At 38.4% G+C, this 19,102-nt stretch overlaps 1 protein-coding gene across 9 annotated transcripts in view; it reads left to right on the top strand.

Annotated features, from left to right (window-relative positions):
- Window positions 1-19,102, top strand: part of UBR5 (ubiquitin protein ligase E3 component n-recognin 5) — a 138,368-nt gene that overhangs the window by 51,456 nt on the left and 67,810 nt on the right. For 6 of the 9 annotated variants that reach the window (XM_043601499.1, XM_043601500.1, XM_043601503.1 and 3 more), the window contains exons 6-12: window positions 4,203-4,392; window positions 4,582-4,741; window positions 5,325-5,474; window positions 7,259-7,470; window positions 17,597-17,713; window positions 17,794-17,904; window positions 18,788-18,942. In XM_043601499.1, coding sequence (XP_043457434.1) covers window positions 4,203-4,392; window positions 4,582-4,741; window positions 5,325-5,474; window positions 7,259-7,470; window positions 17,597-17,713; window positions 17,794-17,904; window positions 18,788-18,942 — 1,095 coding nt within the window. The remainder of the gene's footprint in view (window positions 1-4,202; window positions 4,393-4,581; window positions 4,742-5,324; window positions 5,475-7,258; window positions 7,471-17,596; window positions 17,714-17,793; window positions 17,905-18,787; window positions 18,943-19,102) is intronic. The other 3 variants (XM_043601508.1, XM_043601507.1, XM_043601501.1) reach the window with 1 other exon arrangement.

Below are 19,102 nucleotides of genomic sequence, written 5' to 3'. Positions count from 1 at the left end.
ATCATGACCTGAGCTGAAGTCGGATGCTTAATCGACTGAGCCACAGAGGTGTCCCGGAAGTTTATTTATTTATTTTTGAAGGAGTGGGGGAGGAGCAGAGAGAGGGTGGAGACAAAGGATCCAAAGCGGGCTCCATGCTGACAGCAGAGAGCTGGATGCGAGGCTTGACCCCACAAACCGTGGGTTTTATGTGTATATTTTTAACTAACCAACCAGTTGTAGGGACAAAGCTTGGCCCATGGACTTTGAGTTTGCAAGCTGTGGACTAATTCCTATGGTGTGATCTCCTCAGTTGATTTTGAGTCATTCTGTTACCTTGAGTACTATGTAATGGGATCAGAATTGTAGGATTAATTTTGATGAGCAAAGTATAGGTAGTAGAAACTGGTTTCCCCAGGAGTTTGGAGTTTTTTTTGTTTTGTTTTTGTTTTTGTTCTGGGTTTTTTTTTTTTTTAAATGTTTATTTTTGGAAGAGAGGGAGTAAGAGTGTGAGCGGGGAGAGGCAGAGATAGAGGGAGACAGGATCAGAAGTGGGCTCTGCACTGACAGCAGAGAGCCCCATGGGGGGCTTGAATTCACAAACTATAGGATCATGACCTGAACCAAAGTCAGGTTCAACCAAAGGCTTAACCACCTGAGCCACCCAGATGCCCCAGGGCTTTTGCGTTTAGTATTAAACAATATATAGCTTACTAGCTTACTAAAATTATAGATAACAAGAATCGCTCATTCCAGTACTGTCTTTTTTGACCACTGATAAATTTATATTACTGTATGTTTAGTTCAATACATTATTCTCTCTAGATAGCAAATTGATTACAGAAAGGAATGTAAAAGAGCAATTGGAAGTAGGGAGACTCTGGAAGGTTGTTTGGATTCTGATAGAAGAAACCCTGCACAGCAGGTATGAGTGGGAAAACATGGTATCCTCCATGGTAACAGCTTAATGGACAAACCAGAAATACTTTGACAAATGTCTTTCAACACCTCAGTTCAGGGTTTGTGTAGCAGGTTTGTGTTACAAAATGGCAGCCGTTGGTGTTTTGATGGATGAATCCAGCAGTGAACTTGGGTGTTTTAGGTAGGCTGTTACTTTCCACTCTTCCCTGTTATCTTGACTTCATTTATTAATGTAATCTGTCTACCCCTTGTGGAGATTTGAGTTTGTAAGATCTGCTCAGGAGTAGGTGTATACTTCGATAGGGTTATTTTAACCCTTTATATCAGTTACATGATTTACAAATATTTTCTCCCATTTTATATGTTGCCTTTTCACTCTGTTGATTATGTCCTTTGAACCACAAAGGTTTTAGGTTTGATATAGTTATTTTGCCTGTTTTTGTTTTCTGTGCTTGTGATTTTGGTATCATATCTAAGAGATCATTGCCACGTCCAGCATCATGAAGCTTTTCCCCTATATCTTCTCAGAATTTTATAGTTTTAGGTCTTATATTTAGGTCTTTAATCATTTTAAATTAATGTTCCAGGGACGCCTGGATGGCTCAGTTGGTTAAGTGTCCGACTTCGGCTCAGGTCATGATCTCGCAGTTTGTGGGTTCGAGCCCTGCGTTGGGCTCTGTGCTGACAGCTCAGAGCCTGGAGCCTGCTTTGGATTCTGTGTCTCCTTCTCTCTCTCTTCCTCCCCTGCTCACACACACATACACTCTCTCTTTCTCTCTCTCTCTCTCTCTCTCTCTCTCTCTCTCTCTCAAAAATAAGTAAAGATTAAAAAAAATTTTTTTTAATAAAAAATAAGTAAATTAATTAATTGTTCCATGTGGTATAACATAAGGGTCCAGTTTCATTCTTTCATTTGTGGATATGTAATTTTCCCTGTGTCATTTGTTGAAGACACTGTCCTTTCCCCATTGAGTGGTTTTGGCACCCTTATCAAAGATCATTTGGGGCGCCTGGGTGGCGCAGTCGGTTAAGCGTCCGACTTCAGCCAGGTCACGATCTCGCGGTCCGGGAGTTCGAGCCCCGCGTCGGGCTCTGGGCTGATGGCTCAGAGCCTGGAGCCTGTTTCCGATTCTGTGTCTCCCTCTCTCTCTGCCCCTTCCTCGTTCATGCTCTGTCTCTCTCTGTCCCAATAATAAATAAACGTTGAGAAAAAAAAAAAAATTAAAAAAAAAAAAAAAAGATCATTTGACCATATGAGGGTTTATTTCTGGGCTCTCTATTCTGTTCCATTGGTCTGTTTGTCTTTTTTTTTTTTTTTTTTTTTTTAATTTTTTTTTTTCAACGTTTATTTATTTTTGGGACAGAGAGAGACAGAGCATGAACGGGGGAGGGGCAGAGAGAGAGGGAGACACAGAATCGGAAACAGGCTCCAGGCTCTGAGCTGTCAGCACAGAGCCCGACGCGGGACTCGAACTCACGGACCGCGAGATCGTGACCTGGCTGAAGTCGGACGCTTAACCGACTGCGCCACCCAGGCGCCCGGGTCTGTTTGTCTTTATGCCAGTACCATACTGTTTTAATTATGGTAGTTCTGGAATAATGTTTCAAAATCACAAAGTATGTGTTCTCTAGAATTTTGTTTTTCTTCTTTTTCAAATTTGTGTTGGCTCTTGAGAATCTCTCAATGCTTCTACATGAATTTTAGGATGAATTTTTCTATTTTTGTAAAAAATGCCCTTAGCATTTTGATAGGGATTATAATGAATCTGTACGTTGCGTTGAGTAATGTAGACATCTTAACAATATTAAGTTTTTCAGTCCAGGAGCATGAGGTTTGTTTTATTTATTTGTGCCCTCTTTAAATTCTCTTAGCTGTGATTGGTAGATTTCAATATGCAAGTCTGGCCTACTTGGTTAGGTTTATCCCTAAGTACTGTCTGTTTGTTTCTTTGTTTTTTTGATGCTATTGTAAGTGGAATTGTTTTTTTAAATTTCCTTTTTGTTAAAGCAATGTACTCTTAATGCACCTTAGTTTTTCTTTTGGTCTATGAATGTTTCTTTACTGTTATATTTATGACATCTATTGCATAACTGAGATTAAATGATGGTTCATAGTATAGTCCTGAGAATGCACAATATTGTTTTTCTCTAAAATTATCTTGGGCAGTTCTCAGGCTATAGATACAAATACCACATAAACAATTGATACAGTGCATCAACAAGTGTAGAAAACCATCAAAAAGGATGACACCAAGTTTTCTGGAGATTTGTTCTTTTTCCATTTTACTGAGGAAACTTTTTAAAAGTTTTTTTTTATTTGTTTAGACATAGATTGTGCTTTCCAATTAAGTAAGAAGAGAGATCCAGTAGTTTGTTGTGTATTAGAATTGTTATGGTTAATATAGTCAGACATTTGTAAGGGAACAAAAGACTTGGAAAATCAAATTTAAACTAAATCTGCATGGGCAAGTTGAAGGTTTCAGCCTTAGATGAGTACCATGCACAATAGTTGAGAATAAAGTACCTTTATCTAGATTGAATGATCTCTAAATATTAGATTCATTTTAAAGAGGCATCAACTATACTAAAAAATTTTTTTTAAAATAGACTGGCACTGTCATAATTTCTAAGGCTAATGTGATTTGTGAGAACATTTTCTTTGAATACAGAAAAGCAGTTGTTTATGGTTATCTAGCTTTGTTGATTTGAAAATGCTTAATGCTCATGTTCGGGGCAATAAGTAAAGATGGAAATGTCATGCCTTTTCTAAGTTTTCTCATACTCAAGAAAAAATTAATGACTTTTAAATAATAACTTTTCCTTGGTTAAGGTGCTTAATAGTGCTAAATATCAATGGACTAATACCTTTGCCAAATAAATGTTTTATTCCATGCAAAGCAGTTTGAGCCCTAAACTCTGAATTACACTTTTTGTGTAACATGTTGTTGGTAGTTATTGTCTGATGAGTCTTCCAAGTAGAGGCAAGGTGTGTCCTATAACACATTTTAGAATTGTGACTAGAAATATTTGGTATGTGGAGCTTTAAAAGATTACATCAAAAGATGCATAAATGTGATACTTATCTTTCTGAAGAGTGATTTTACATGTAAGTTAAGCATTAAAACACAAACAGTTTTAGTTTGAGGCTCAGTTCTATTGTTCTATTAAAATACTATAAACTGTTACGTCAGTTAGACAAATAGCTTTGTCTTCACTTAGGGGAATGAACGTGAGACCCAAAGTGATCTATTCAGAATGACTGTTAAAAATATTAATTGTCTTAAATTCTCTCCTTTTTTTAGAAGTCGATGGAGTTCTGGAGTAGGTGGAAGTGGAGGAGGGTCTTCTGGAAGGTCCTCAGCTGGAGCTCGAGATTCCCGCCGACAGACCCGAGTTATTCGGACTGGGCGGGATCGAGGGTCTGGGCTTTTGGGCAGTCAGCCCCAGCCAGTTATTCCTGCTTCTGTCATTCCAGAGGAGCTGATTTCACAGGTATGGATCTTGTGGAACACTTCACACAGGCAGCAGAACAATATTCAGTTAAGTACTTAAGTGAACATACTGGGCTTTAGTCATGACTTGCAGCATGAATTGTGAAATACTGCTTCTAGAAAGCTGATTTTGATAAAAGTATAGTCACAAGGAAATTAGCATAGCACTCTTCTTTATTTTTTATTTCAGGCCCAGGTCGTTTTACAAGGCAAATCCAGAAGTGTCATTATTCGGGAACTTCAGCGAACAAATCTTGATGTGAACCTCGCTGTAAATAATTTACTTAGCCGGGATGATGAAGATGGAGATGATGGGGATGATACAGCCAGTGAATCTTACTTGCCTGGAGGTTGGTGGATCACCATCATGGTTTTCTTAGCTTTAGAGGGAGAAGCTTTTTTTTGAGTGGGTAATGGCATTATAAAGTACAATGGGTTTTCTGACGGTTCTTTCCAAGGTGGTAGGTATTTCTCACTGTAGTGTTTAATTTGTAAAATACCTTTCAGGGGAAATGGGGAAATGTTTTTGCTCAGTGGACTTGCGTTCTATCCCAGTAAAGACATAGATGTATATGCATGGCTTTATCACTGTCTGACAGATGACTCTGGAAAGTTGTTTTCTGATGCCCTTATTACCAAATATGTAATAATTGCATTTAGATTTTGGCTACATTATATCTATGATGTTATAAGATGAGATCTTTTTTTTTTCTTGTGATTATTTAGGTAGCCCAAGTGACACTCATGCATTTGATGTTCCCTAAAATCTTTGTTTAGTAACATTAACTTTATTTCCTAGGTAGTTAGGACTTTTTCCTCAGGGTATGTCAGTACTCTGCATCTCATTCTAATCTGATTTAATTTTCAGAGACCTTTCAGTGGTCTACAGATATTTTCTGTATCTGCTTTATTTATGTTTCTTTCTGTTTATAGAGGATCTTATGTCTCTTCTTGATGCTGACATTCATTCTGCCCACCCAAGTGTTATTATTGATGCAGATGCCATGTTTTCTGAAGACATTAGCTATTTTGGTTATCCTTCTTTTCGTCGTTCATCGCTTTCCAGGCTAGGCTCATCTCGAGGTAATTTTGCATTTATTTCTTTGTGATCATTGGCTGGCTATATGGAGAGATAGTGATGGAGTTCACTATGTTTTAACTTTTAATATTGTAGTAATTATACGTTGATACTTATTATTCTTTTTGAATGCTTTGGTATTAAACTAGTTATTTTTGATTTGGAAGAGCCACAAATAGTACTTCACTTTAGAGATGATCTTACCTACATTGTGGAATACCTGTCAAGGGATTTGACTTACCTAACTGTATTTTTAATTAGGAAAATGGATTCTGAACTAAAAGCAGAATTCTACTTTACAGTGACATGCAGCATTCAGAAAACAAGTCTCTTTAGTTTATTTGATTAAAATAAAGTGATTATTCTGTTCATTTTAAATCCTGGCTAGATGGAAGTGAGAAGTATGAAAAAATTTAATAGAAATGGGATTGGCTAATAATTAATATGTGGAAATGTATAGCTTATTAAATGTTACTTTCAAAAGTTTGAAATTCTTGAAAGGTATAGTACATAGTAGAGGTTAGAAGATTTTGAAATCCTGTGAATGTAAGACTTTTCTCTGTATATGTTGGTATAGATTTAACTTGTATTTTAACTTTATTAAGTCAATTTTTTTAGTTTCCAGAATGTAAAACTGCTTGATTCAAATAACAGACAAGAATCAGTTATATTATCTACTGATCATTAGTAAACTGGAAAAATTGCTATGTTTTATTAAGACCTTGCTACAAATATCGAGTACTTAAAAGCAGAGTTTAAAAATAATAAACCTATGATGATCTTACAAATATACTGAACCTGTTACGTAATAGCTTTACAAAATTTAAATAAATCCATACTTTACTGCCTTTATCAAACATTTCATTTTCAGATGTTTAATATCAAGCACAAATAACTCCTAAATTTCTCCCCCTTTTTTGGTCATTCTGTGTTAGGCCTTGCTTTTCACTTGAACCATATGAAATTGCTGCTGCTTCCATTTTGACCTGCATGGATGGCAGTTTCATATGGTTCAAGTTAATGTTGTTTCTGATCCTTCTTATCCAAGTCTTGGGAAGTATATTTTGATTACTTACTTAAAAAAATAATGAGCAAACAAAAAACACCCCCTCCCCCAACAAACTGTCTGTAGAGAGTTTGAAGGCCAATTGCAGGGGAAGCATTTTTGTAAGGAAATCTTTGTCTTTCTATAAAGATAGTTAAAAAAAGAAGCTTGTCTGTTTCTCAAAAATTTTTAAATGAAACTGACCATGAACATCCAGTCTGTAAGATTACTCTGAACAAGGGCTTGAATTATCAACATTTTTATAGTTAATGTTAATGGATTTATATTTTATCCTTTTCAGGTTTTTTTCCTTGTTTGTATAAGGTTTTGTTTTTGTAAGGCATTCTACTAAATACTCTTGATTTACATATGTATCTGATATGTTGAAATTCTTATTTATGCACATTATCTAGTAGATAAAGTTATGGTAACCATCTTTAATGAAAGCCAAAAATTTTTAATTCCATTAAAAATCCATTTTAAAATAAAGTAATTCTGTTCTAAAATTAGTAGTTGGAATTCAAAAAAGTCTGCCTCTACATAGTTCTCAAAAATGCTAGTTTATAATTTTCATAGATTCACTTGAAAGAGTTAATGTTTTGAATGTTGCATGTCAGGCTTACTAGATATACATTTACATTAAATTTTTGTGAGTAGATAAACTGCTGTTAGTTGCATCCTGAAGGGTCTTTACTAGAGAGTGGCTTACTTTTATCCCACTGGTGTGACCCAATTGCATACCAGTTCTCCTTCTTCCCTTAGAGAGAGACTCTGAGCTGTTGCGTGAACGTGAATCCGTTTTACGTTTACGTGAACGAAGGTGGCTTGATGGAGCCTCATTTGATAATGAAAGGGGCTCTACCAGCAAGGAAGGAGAGCCAAACTTGGATAAGAAGAATACACCCGTTCAAAGTCCAGTATCTCTAGGAGAAGATTTGCAGTGGTGGCCTGATAAGGTATTTGGAAAGATTCCCACCCTTTCCATTTAAATGGATTCCTGGCAAACCCAACTTCCTCCCTCCCCCACCAAGGTTTCTATTTTATTTCAGAGTTTTGTACTACCATTATTTTAAAAAACAAAAAAAAATTTTTTTAATGTTTATTTTTGAGAGAGAGAGACAGTGTGAGCAGGGGAAGGGCAGAGAGAGGGAGACATGGAATCTGAAACAGGCTCCAGGCTCTGAGCTGTCAGCACAGAGCCCAATGCCGGGCTCAAACTCAGGAACCGTGAGATCATGACTTGAGCCGAAGTCAGATGCTCAACTGACCAAGCCACCCAGGCGCCCCTGTACTACCATTATTTTATTTAAAAAAAAAATTTTTTTTTTTAACGTTTTTATTTATTTTTGGGACAGAGAGAGACAGAGCATGAACGGGGGAGGGGCAGAGAGAGAGGAGACAACAGAATCGGAAACAGGCTCCAGGCTCTGAGCCATCAGCCCAGAGCCTGATGCGGGGCTCGAACTCACGGACCGCAAGATCGTGACCTGGCTGAAGTCGGACGCTTAACCGACTGCGCCACCCAGGCGCCCCTACCATTATTTTATTTTAAATATTTGTTTATTTTTGAGAGAGCACGCGCGAGCGAGCATGAGTTGGGGAAGGGCAGAGGGTGAGGGGTTCAGAGGATCTGAGGTGAGCTCTGTGCTGACAGCAGAGAGCCTGATGAGGGGCTCAAACTCACAAATTGAGAGATCATGACCCAAGCCGAAGTCAGACGCTTAACCAGCTGAACCATCAAGGAGGAGCCCTTGTACTACCATTATTTAAAACACACACACACACACACACACACACACACACACACACACGTGATATTTTTGTTTTGTTTTAAAGTATACATAGAACATCTTTATTTGACACTACAGGAGTCATCTTAGATGTAGATTCAGTGGTGCTATTATTTGTTGTTGTTTTTCTACTTGATGAAGTAAATTGGAGAAATCGGAATGGTAGTTCCAGATAACACATCAGCATTCTGTTTCAGAACTTCTTTTCTGGTGATAATTTTGCCAGTAACTGATAACCCTTGGTAGAAATTTGTTTTATAATGTCAAGTGGACCCCAGCTACTTCAGAGCAAGTTTGTGGTCATTGATAGAAGCCCACAAGTCAGGGCAAGATAGGGATCTGTGTTTCTTTTGACTAATTAGTTGCCCTGTTTCATGGCACTGAATTCTGACAGACCCTTTGCTCTAAATGCTGTGGGAGACAAAGCAGGCTGAACAGGAATGGACTTGGAGATCGGCTCTGCATCCTGAAAAGTACAGTGACTGGCTTCTAGAAGGCATCCAGGATTTGTTAAGTTGATTTGAATCTTTAAAAATCCATCACTGCTGCAGAGGAAACATAGTGTCGGATCCTGTTGATGCTGTGTAGGTTTCGTTGTCCTGAGTGCTTGGTAATGGCTCCTACAGGAAGCCATGTTTTTCATCTCTCTTTTGATGTGCCTTTTTCTTCTTATTTCCAGAGCCAGTGGGCAGGAAATTTTCTTAAGTAGGAGTAAAAGAACATAAAAATTTTGAGGTTAATCTCTAACAGATAAGGAGATTCTGATAGAGATTTTTTTTTTTCTTTTTTTGAAGTTGAATTTGCATGTGGGATATTAAAGGAAAATACTGTTTAACTTTTAAATTTATTTTTCATAGTTATTGTGAATCTTGATGTAGTTCATTTATTTTCTTCTGTATTCAGCTCATGTGGAAAGCTTGAATACAAGAAGGAACATGAATTTTAATCAGTCTCTTTGTAAGCAAAGGTTATTCTGTTTTCTTTGGCAGCTGACAAACTTTCCCTGTATTGGCATTCTCTTCTTTCCATAAAACTAGACATGTCCTAAGTTCTGCTTTTATTCCATGTGGTAGAAGGTGATTTAAACCTAGGGCTTTTTTTCCCCCCTCTCTTCCGTACATTGTTCTGTGTTTCCTGTTTCTCTTGCCTGGATCATATTAGCCTGCGTCTACTTCCATGTTGGCAGGAAGTAATAGAGGATTCATGAATCTTGTTTTAATAGTACCATCACATATATATTAGTCTGGGCTTCTTTATCATGTACTATTTTTGATGAATGAGTGTTTTAAACAGTACAAATCTAACAAGCTTTTTCCCTGGCCAGCGTATGCTCTGTTAGGCTTAGACAGTCTTTGTTGCTCTTTACTAAGGGGCATGTTTTTAGTACAGCTTGTTTTCAGAAACAGTTAATAAGTACATCGTGATATCTTGAGACTGTGCAGACTTAATAACACTTAATGTGTTATTTCCTTGATGTTTAGACATCAAGGAGGAATAGGAGTGTGTGAAACAAAATATATCCTTCCTGTACCTTTTTTTCCTATTAAACCCCTAATTTAAAATATTTGCACTGGAAAAGATCTTTTTATTAGCTTATGATTGAAATTTAGATATAAAAAATGCAGTTTAGGGAAAAAAATAGCTTAAGCCTAATCAAACCCTTAAGCATTATCATAGTTATCAACAAATACCAGGAGTTGACCATATTGGCCCCCCCAAAATTGGGGGTAGTGATCCCTGGGAAGTACAAGGGTTTTGGTGGAGGAGAGCTTGATGTGTGATCAAGTGTCAGGTGGAGGGTGCAGGGAGGTAAAGGGTGTTGTCAGCATTCACTACTTAGAAGTAATGTCTCTTTCTTTCTTTTTTGGGTGAGGAGGGTTAAAGAATGCCTGCCAGCTTAACTTCAGAAATGACTTAATCCAGTATTTTTAAATTGGAAGTTTGCGTAGTAACCATAGTATCTTCACTCTTCATTGTGTTGGGGTACATGAGAAATTCCATTGGTTAATTATCTTCTGGATTAGTACTGACTTTTCCCTACTCCCTATTTAGAGAAACAGCAATTTCTTCAAAGTTTCACCATTTTGTAGACTAATAAAGTTTCTTTCATAGTAGAATGAGTGTTCTCTTTAAGCCTTTTATAGTTAATATTGAACTGAAAATATTTCAGGTAACCTTAAACTTTAAATATTTCTATGAGTTATTCCTTGTTGAATGTCAAAGCTAGTATAAGAGCATACTTGGGAACTCTTGTGCACTGTTGGTGGGAATGTAAATTGGTACAGCCACTTTGAAAACTAGTATGGAAGTTCCTCAAAAAATTAAAAATAGAATTAACATATGATCCAGCAATTCTGCTTCTGGGTGTTTATCCAAAGAAAATGAAAACACTAACCCAAAAAGATACATGCACTCTCGTGTTCACTGAAGCATGTACAATAGCCAAGATATGGAAATAACCTTAAGTATTCATCAGTGGATGATAAAGAAGATATAATACATACATATACTCATATATACAATTGAATTTTGTTCCGCTATAAAAAAAGGAAAATCTTGCCATTTGTGACAACATGGATTGTACCTCAGTGGCATTATGGCAGGTGAAATAAGTCAGAGAAAGACAAATGCTATATGACCACTCTTATATAAGAATGTGGAATCAAAAAAACAAAACACCAAGCTCATACACACAGAGAACAGATTGGTGAGTACTAGAGGCAGGGGGTTGAAAGGTAAAAAGAAAAAGTTTTAAAAATTGTTAAGAAGGCATAAAAATTTTTCCTTTATTAATTTTTCAGTACCTTAAAAATATAAAAATTAGAAATTATTATAAGGATGTCTTCATGAAGACAGGTGAAGGTCAGTCCTTATTAATTTAGTAGCCTTGATTAAATGCATACTTCCTTTTTTTTTTTTTTGAAGCTTATTTATCTATTTTGAGAAAGAGGGTGAGTGGCGGAGGGACAGAGAGGGCAAGAGAGAGAATCCCAAACAGACTCTGTGCTGCCAGCACAGAGCCCAACACGGGGCTTGAACTCCTCAAACCGTGAAATCGTGACCTGAGCTGAAACCAAGAGTCAGATGTTTATCTGAGCCACCCAGGTGCCCCACTGCAATCTTTGTGTTAGGCCTTTTGCTTAGGTGTTAGGATAAGAGTTTTGTAGAAGGCAGAACAATGATATTAATGCTTTGGAGTAAGTACCATTATAGAATTAGGTACAGGAGGCTTTGGGGAATCCTAGGAGGCCAGAGTGATTGCCGAGTGTGGACTCTGGAGTCAGATTGCTGGAGTTCATATCCTGCCCCTGCCACTTACTAGCTGTGTGGCCTTGGTTAAGACCTTTAACCTCTCTGGGCCTTTGTTTCTCATGTATAAGATGAGGATAATAATGGGTTTTGCCTTGTGAGATTGTCATGAGAATTAGATGACCCATTATATGTAAAGTGTAAAGAACAAGGAGAACAAAGGGTCTTTGCTCTACAAAGAGAACAGACAGTTTCTGTAAGTCACGGATGGGTGGGGTTGAGACCCCAGCGGCAGCATTTGGGTGTTCCAAGTGGGTCCATGTGGCAGTATTTTGAGCGCTGGATTCTCTGCTGGTACAGAGTTGAGCACAAGCTGAAAGAGATACGACCATGTCCATTGTCTGACTTGGCTAAAAAATGCAAGAAATGAAAACATTTTATTGCTATAATAATGTAGCATAATAAAAAATTAATGGGTTGTCTGTATCTACCTAAGGGAGAGATGGAGGGAGGGCCTCTAAGTCCAAGTTCCTCATGTTCACAGTTGAACCAGCCAAATCTATACTGGTTTCTGCATAGTTTTACCCCAGAATGTCAACTTTTTTATTACGCTGCCCTGCCTCTTCATCCATCATTCCTCCCTCCCTCCCCAGCATACCACTGTCCCTCATTCCTGTCCTTCCTCCTGTTTGCTTTTTGTACTTTATATTTCTGGAAGTAGCTGTGATAATTCAGTTACTTTGGTAAGAGGATGCAATCTTCCCATTAGGTGATTATCTCACATAGCTTCATTTCACTTCTCAGTTTTGAAATTTAATTTTCTCAGACTAGAAATTTAGTTCTATGTGCTGAATGTCTACATGTAAAATGTAGCTATATATATATATTTATGCCAGCCTACTTCCAACAAGAATCTAAGGTGACTTATAAGGGAAAAAAGATGCAGCTATAGTCACGAAACACTGTTACCAAGAGAATGCACAGATAAGAGGGAAAAACAGACGTGGGAGGGAGAAGGAGGAGTAATTACACAGAAATCCATGCTGAGTAAATCTGCTGAAACTGAACATAAAAACTTTGCTTTGTGCCCCATAATGCTTTCAGTTTAAAGCACGCACATATCCTTTATTTTTAAGCAAGTTGTTGGAGAAGAGTGTGGTGAGAGTTGTGTCGTGGGTGATGAAGAAACAAACTAATGGAGCAAGTCAGTGATGTTAATTTGCAGTCCTGTCCCTTACTGTTGTGGACCTGTTTTCATATGGCCTAAGAAAAAAAGAAAATATATTCACATTGGTCTTTTGAACTGCAGTTGCATGTGATTCTCCGTTTGTTTGAATGGTGTTGAGAGCAAATAGGCCATGACATCTGGTTCCTTACTGAAGCTATTTGGAGCAGCCTCACTGTTGGAACCAGTTGACCAAACTTGTTGATCATATTGCTTCACCTTCAGGGTTCTAGAAGGGCAAGTTGAGTGGGGAGAGGTCTTTGTTGTTGTTGTGTTATTGACACTTGCATGTTGCAGGTAGTAAGTTCCTGTTAAGAATTAGCTAAATGTGTCACAAACATAATTTAAAAGGAGAAGTTGTCATAGAAAGGAAACGAAGGCAGGCATAAGGAGACTAGGGAAAGTGGATAGGCAAGGAGAAATGAAGTGTGAATAACTAAAGTTGATCAAATCGCACGTTGTAACCCTTGGTTATATTCCATCCACTTCAGGCATAATATGTGATAATGTTGCTGTTGGTGCTGGTACATCCTGGGAGAGGTAGTGTTGGCTGATGGAACATTTTTTTAAAGAGACGAAAACCAAGTTTTATGGGAGAAATATAGGAATAGAAAGGCCAGTGTTTTCAAAATAGAAGTCACTAAATATAGATGTGGTCAGCAGGAATTTACACTGCTGCTGGACTACATGCCTTTTTTTTTTTCTTTTCAGTTTTGGCCCCTACATAATTTCTATCATTTTTGACAGATTTCCATCTCCTTTTGGGGAGGCATTTCTAGTTTGATTGATGGCCTCAGTTCAGTTATTTATTGTTATTCAGACAGTTGCAAATTTATTGAGTAGCTTCAACTTCTAGTGACTTGATTTTTGTTAAAAAAAAAAAATAGGGCTACAAAGTACTGATCTTTCAGGAAACATGCACATCTACTTTTTCCAGTTGGGTTGAAGTAGGCCCTCACTTGCTCAGAGGCAGCCATTGTTATGTCATAAATACAATAAAAACAATGTTTTCTATGACGTTATAAAATGAGTTGAGCTAAAATACTGTTCTTTTCTGTTGTGTTTGATTGTTTTGTATTTTTTTCACATAACAAATCTAAATTGGGCAAGAAGCGATAGGTGATTATTCCATCATCTTCCTTTGGTTGGACACACACATTTTCCACATTTGTCCGTAATGGATTTTCAGTGCCTTTGGCATTCAGTTAGTTCATTCAGGACTTGCCTTGGGGAACGTTGGTCTGTCTTGGAGGATATAGGTAAAGTCACTTCTGAGAGGCTTTGTGCGCCATGTTCTTGCTATAGGGATGATTTGTTCAGGATTGTATTGCTCTGGCAAGGCATTTTACTTGGAGAAGTTGGGGTTAAAATTCATTTATTCATTCAGTTATAAGAGTGTTCTTACTGTGTACCATGTGCCAAGCTGGCCTTTGGGAATGTAGAGGTGAGTATGATATGGCCCCTCTCAGTGGGGAAGACATACATTCACATACAGTATAATGTGTTCACAGTGTGTGATCGGTGGTAGACTTGAAGGTGTGACTACAGTGCTTAGAGTTTCACAGTGGAGAATGACTAATGCCACCTGAGAGATTTGGTAGAGACTTCACACAGGAGATGATATCTGAGCAGCATTTTTTTTTTTTTAATTTTTTTTTCAACGTTTATTTATTTTTGGGACAGAGAGAGACAGAGCATGAACGGGGGAGGGGCAGAGAGAGAGGGAGACACAGAATCGGAAGCAGGCTCCAGGCTCTGAGCCATCAGCCCAGAGCCTGACGCGGGGCTCGAACTCACGGACCGCAAGATCGTGACCTGGCTGAAGTCGGACGCTTAACCGACTGCGCCACCCAGCCGCCCCTGAGCAGCATTTTTAAGGTTAAGTAGGCAGTGACTAAGATGCAGAGGCATTCCAAGCATATCAAGCATGGGCCTAGAGTCAGGAAAGGGCACGGTGTGGTTATGGAACAATGAGAAATCCAGTGTGGGTAGGGAGTAGAAAAGAGCAAGATGGAGCAAGACTGGGAGTGCCCCCCGGCAACTTGCCACGGGGTTAAGATGGTCTGCAGTCACTAGGAAGCAGAGTTCTTAGAGAAGTAACATGATGGGATCCATGGGGTTCTGTTGGTTTTTTTTATGAGGTGAAGGCTCTTGGCATTGTAGGAGAAAGATCTGGAGTCTGTTCAGAGACTGATAGAATTGTCATGGAAGGGAATTATGAGCATCTCAACTAAAGTAATGGCAGTGGAGATAGAGGAAAGGAAGAATCTAAGGAATTTGAGGCAAAGGCAGTACTGGTTGACTAGTCACTACATTGTTAAGAGAGAAAAAGAGGAGGTGATGAGAGGGCCCAGGTTTTCATGTCTCTCCTCTGTTACAGGGTGGGTGGTGGATGTCATTCATGGAGAGAGCAACTGCAAAGGATATGCAGCTTTGGAGGAGATGATGAATTTATTTTGTAGATGTTAGGGTGCTTTACGACATCCAGTAGACAACTCTTGCAACAGGTTAGTTTGGAGGTAGGAGATGTACATGTTTAATAAGCATGATGCCCCAATGGCTGCTGTCAGTTAGGCTGAGGGTGGAGCATATTTGAATAAAGGAACAGGGTGGAATCTGGGGCAGGGAGTGGATGGTGGTATGAGGGAGATGAAGAAAATAGCCATGAAAAAAGAAGGAAGACCAATAGGGAATAGTGACCTATGAATAGGGACAGGAGAAATTCCAGAACAGATGAACAGGGTCAAATGGTTTGAAGAGTTTAAAGAGAAGATGGGCTAATTAAATGCATGGGGCATTGATATGACTGTTGAGGTGTAGTTGTACCTCTGAGTGAAAGCTGGTAAGGTGAAACATGCCAAGCAATTCACTTTACCATGAGTAGGATTGAAGGAAGGATTAGTTTGGTTGATTGTTGGGGTTATGAGAGAGTGTTACATCCTGTGTGTGGGGCTTACCCTTAAATAAGAGAGAAGGACACTTCTTTCTCTGAGATGAAGGCAGGGAGGAGAGGAGAATGGTGTTTTTTTTGTTAAATCTAGAAGTAGGAATATTCAGCAAGCTTGTGCTTTTCTGGGTAAGTAGAAGGTGAAGTTGGGGGCAGAGTAATCATAGTTGGATTTGAGCACTAATTTGTGCTGGGCTGTGTGCTGTCTACTTTATATATGTTACTGTCTTTTGGCTTTTATTCTCCCCCCATATATATTATTAAACCCACGTTAGAGGTAAAGAAAGGGGGTTCAGAGAAGTTATAAAACTTACCCAGAGTCACATACTTGATAGGTGTTGGATCCAGGGTTTGGGCTCACTTGGCTTGATTCCATCATCCTTTAACTGAAGGGAGGAGAAGGAAGTGTGAGGTAGAGATGTTAGGATTTGATGCAGCCACCTTGGAGAGAGTAGACACAGGTTTTCAGATACGCTTGGCGAAGGATAAGAGAGGAATTGGTAACTTGCAGAGTTTCAAATTTGGTCTCTCCTGTCCCTCTGTGGAAGTGACTTGACAATAGGGCTGCTTGGTATTGGTAAAATAGAAGGTTAAAATTTGGGTTCTTTCGGTACACCTCTGCAGCATAACCTGTTGTTACATTATAAATCGTGGCACACTTTACAGGCTTTAGCTGACCGGTGTAACCCATCTGACCAAATAAGATTGGAATTTGACAGAAAAGCAAAATGACACCATTAGTTTAGCATACTCCAGAGCCAGAATTCCAAAGAGAAGCAGTGCTTAGACCAGTAGCAAAAGTACAACCAAAAATCTCTTAATGGCAAGTTTTGCCATGTGATTTCTGGGTAGCTTCATGACTCTGATCATATTAACATTATGTTAAAAATAATACTGATACTGGGGCACCTGAGTGGCTTAGTCTGTTGATGGTCTGACTCTTGGTTTCAGCTCAGATCATGATCTCATGGTTCGCGGGTTTGAGCCTGTGTCAGGCTCTGCTCTAAGAGTGTGGAGTCTGCTTGAGATTCTCTCATTCACTCACTCGCTCACTCTCTCTTTTTCTCTCTCTGCCCCTCCCCTGCTCTTGCTCTCTCGCTCTCAAAATAAACAAACATAAAAAAATTATTGATACTGTTCATTTACATTTATTGTCAAAGATTTTTAGAATTTAATTGCATATAACACCTGGCATGTGCATCACCTTAAAACTAAATGAACTCTCACCTTAAAAAAACAACGTAGACGTTTGTTTCAGCAGCTTGGAAGAGTCTAGAGAGGAGTCTTCTGTCTTGACACTTGATTTTTCCAGCTTCAGCTTATTGTTTTCTTCATTCATTTGGCACATTTATATCACCTACCATGTGCACTGTTCTAAAAAATGGGGATACAGTGGTGAACAAGACAAAGCTTATATCCAAGTGAATAGACCGTAAATGAGTAATACAGTATTGTGAATATACTATTACTGTCATAATGTAGTATAGTTGTGAAATGCTATCATCTACAAAGAAAGCAGAGTAAGGAGGTGGAATATGAGAGTGGTGGTTTTGTAGGTAGTGTTTCATTTGAGCAGACTTGATTAAGGATAGGGATTGAGTCACTGGGAAACAAGGCAAGAGAATACCAAGGACATGACAGGATCCTGCGGACATGGTCTAGGAGCTGGAAGAAGGCCTGTGTGACTGAAGGACAGTGATTTCACAGAGGAAGCCAGGGCTGCATTACGAAGGGCCTTACAGGCTGTGCTGAAGACTTTGCACAGCTGTGGTTTATATGTTTACTGAATTAATCCCGATTTGATGAAGTGATTAAAGTGATTAGGTTTGGCCAATTGTACTTACACTATTGTATTATTTTTTACTTTATAGGATGGAACAAAGTTCATCTGTATTGGGGCTCTATATTCTGAGCTTCTGGCTGTCAGCAGTAAAGGAGAACTTTATCAGTGGAAGTGGAGTGAATCTGAGCCTTACAGAAATGCACAGGTATTTTATATTAAGCTTTCATCGAATGGTTCTATATATCAACATACAAAAGAGTGATCATTTTTCTTGTGCTTTCTAAGAATCCTTCACTGCATCATCCACGAGCAACATTTCTGGGGCTAACCAATGAGAAGATAGTCCTGCTGTCTGCAAATAGCATAAGAGCAACTGTAGCTACAGAAAATAACAAGGTAGGAAATACTTTGCATTCGTTGAGAAACATTTCATGCTTCAGTTCTTGGTTTTCTTCCTCTCCCTCTGCCCCTTTTCCATCTTTTAATTTTCTCTCTTTCTAAATCCACAACTTCAAAGCATCTCAAGCCTAAAGAGAGTAATCCTGTATATAATCTTTTTGTTGCTGGTTTATCCCTATATTATAATCCAACTTTAGAGGTGGCTTTTTCCCTTAAGGAAAGGACAAAATATTTGAGATAAGTGCTAACAAAAGCTGTCAGAGATGGATTGGGGAAGTATGTGGGTATTTTGCCTTGGATTCTCTTTGGCAAAATACCCTCTTTTGGTCACTAAATTTTTTTTTTTTTTTTTTTTTTTTTTTTTTTTAGTTTATGTATTTATTTTGAGAGAGAGAGAGAGAGAGAGAGAGCGAGGGAGCGAGGGGGAGGGGCAGAGAGAGAGGGAGAACTCAAGCAGGCCCTGTGCTGTCAGTGCATGAAACTGTGAGATCATGAAACTCATGAAACTGAGATCATGAAACTCATGAAACTGAGATCATGACCTGAGCCCAAATCAAGAGTTGAACACTTAATTTATTGAGCCACCCAGATGCCCCTAGAGTCACTAAATACTTTTTAAAATTGTTGTAGCAAATGTTTACTTTTGATTAATTTCTTTGAGATGGCTTTAGACAATCATTTCAATAACTGCTACTTCAATGTATTTGTGTAAGGAAAGTATTTTAGATTCTTAATTAAGAACCTTTTCTGAATTACTTATTTTTCTGGCATTTAGCTCAAAACATTTTAGAATTGTAGTCCGTAGAGTATGTATGTTGTTTCCTACTTTTGACCACAGTCCTTTCTTATTTATTTAAGCCTCTAATATTTTACTCTTTAGGTTGCTACATGGGTAGATGAAACTTTAAGTTCTGTGGCTTCTAAATTAGAGCACACTGCACAGACTTACTCAGAACTTCAAGGTGAACGGATTGTTTCTTTACATTGCTGTGCCCTTTACACCTGTGCCCAGCTAGAGAACAATTTATACTGGTGGTGAGTAACACAGGGAGGGGGAATTCCTTATCAGTGAATGCTTTTATGTGCATAGATAGGTGCTTTGAGAAGTGGAACACCAACATGAGAAGGTTGGTCAAAAGATAATGCTTTGTAGAGAGGGAAATTTCACTTTGGAACAAAGTAACGTTAAAAAAAC

Source organism: Prionailurus bengalensis, chromosome F2, assembly GCF_016509475.1.
Source record: "Prionailurus bengalensis isolate Pbe53 chromosome F2, Fcat_Pben_1.1_paternal_pri, whole genome shotgun sequence".
Lineage (NCBI taxonomy): Eukaryota > Metazoa > Chordata > Mammalia > Carnivora > Felidae > Prionailurus > Prionailurus bengalensis.
This window is presented reverse-complemented; position numbering and strand designations above follow the sequence as displayed.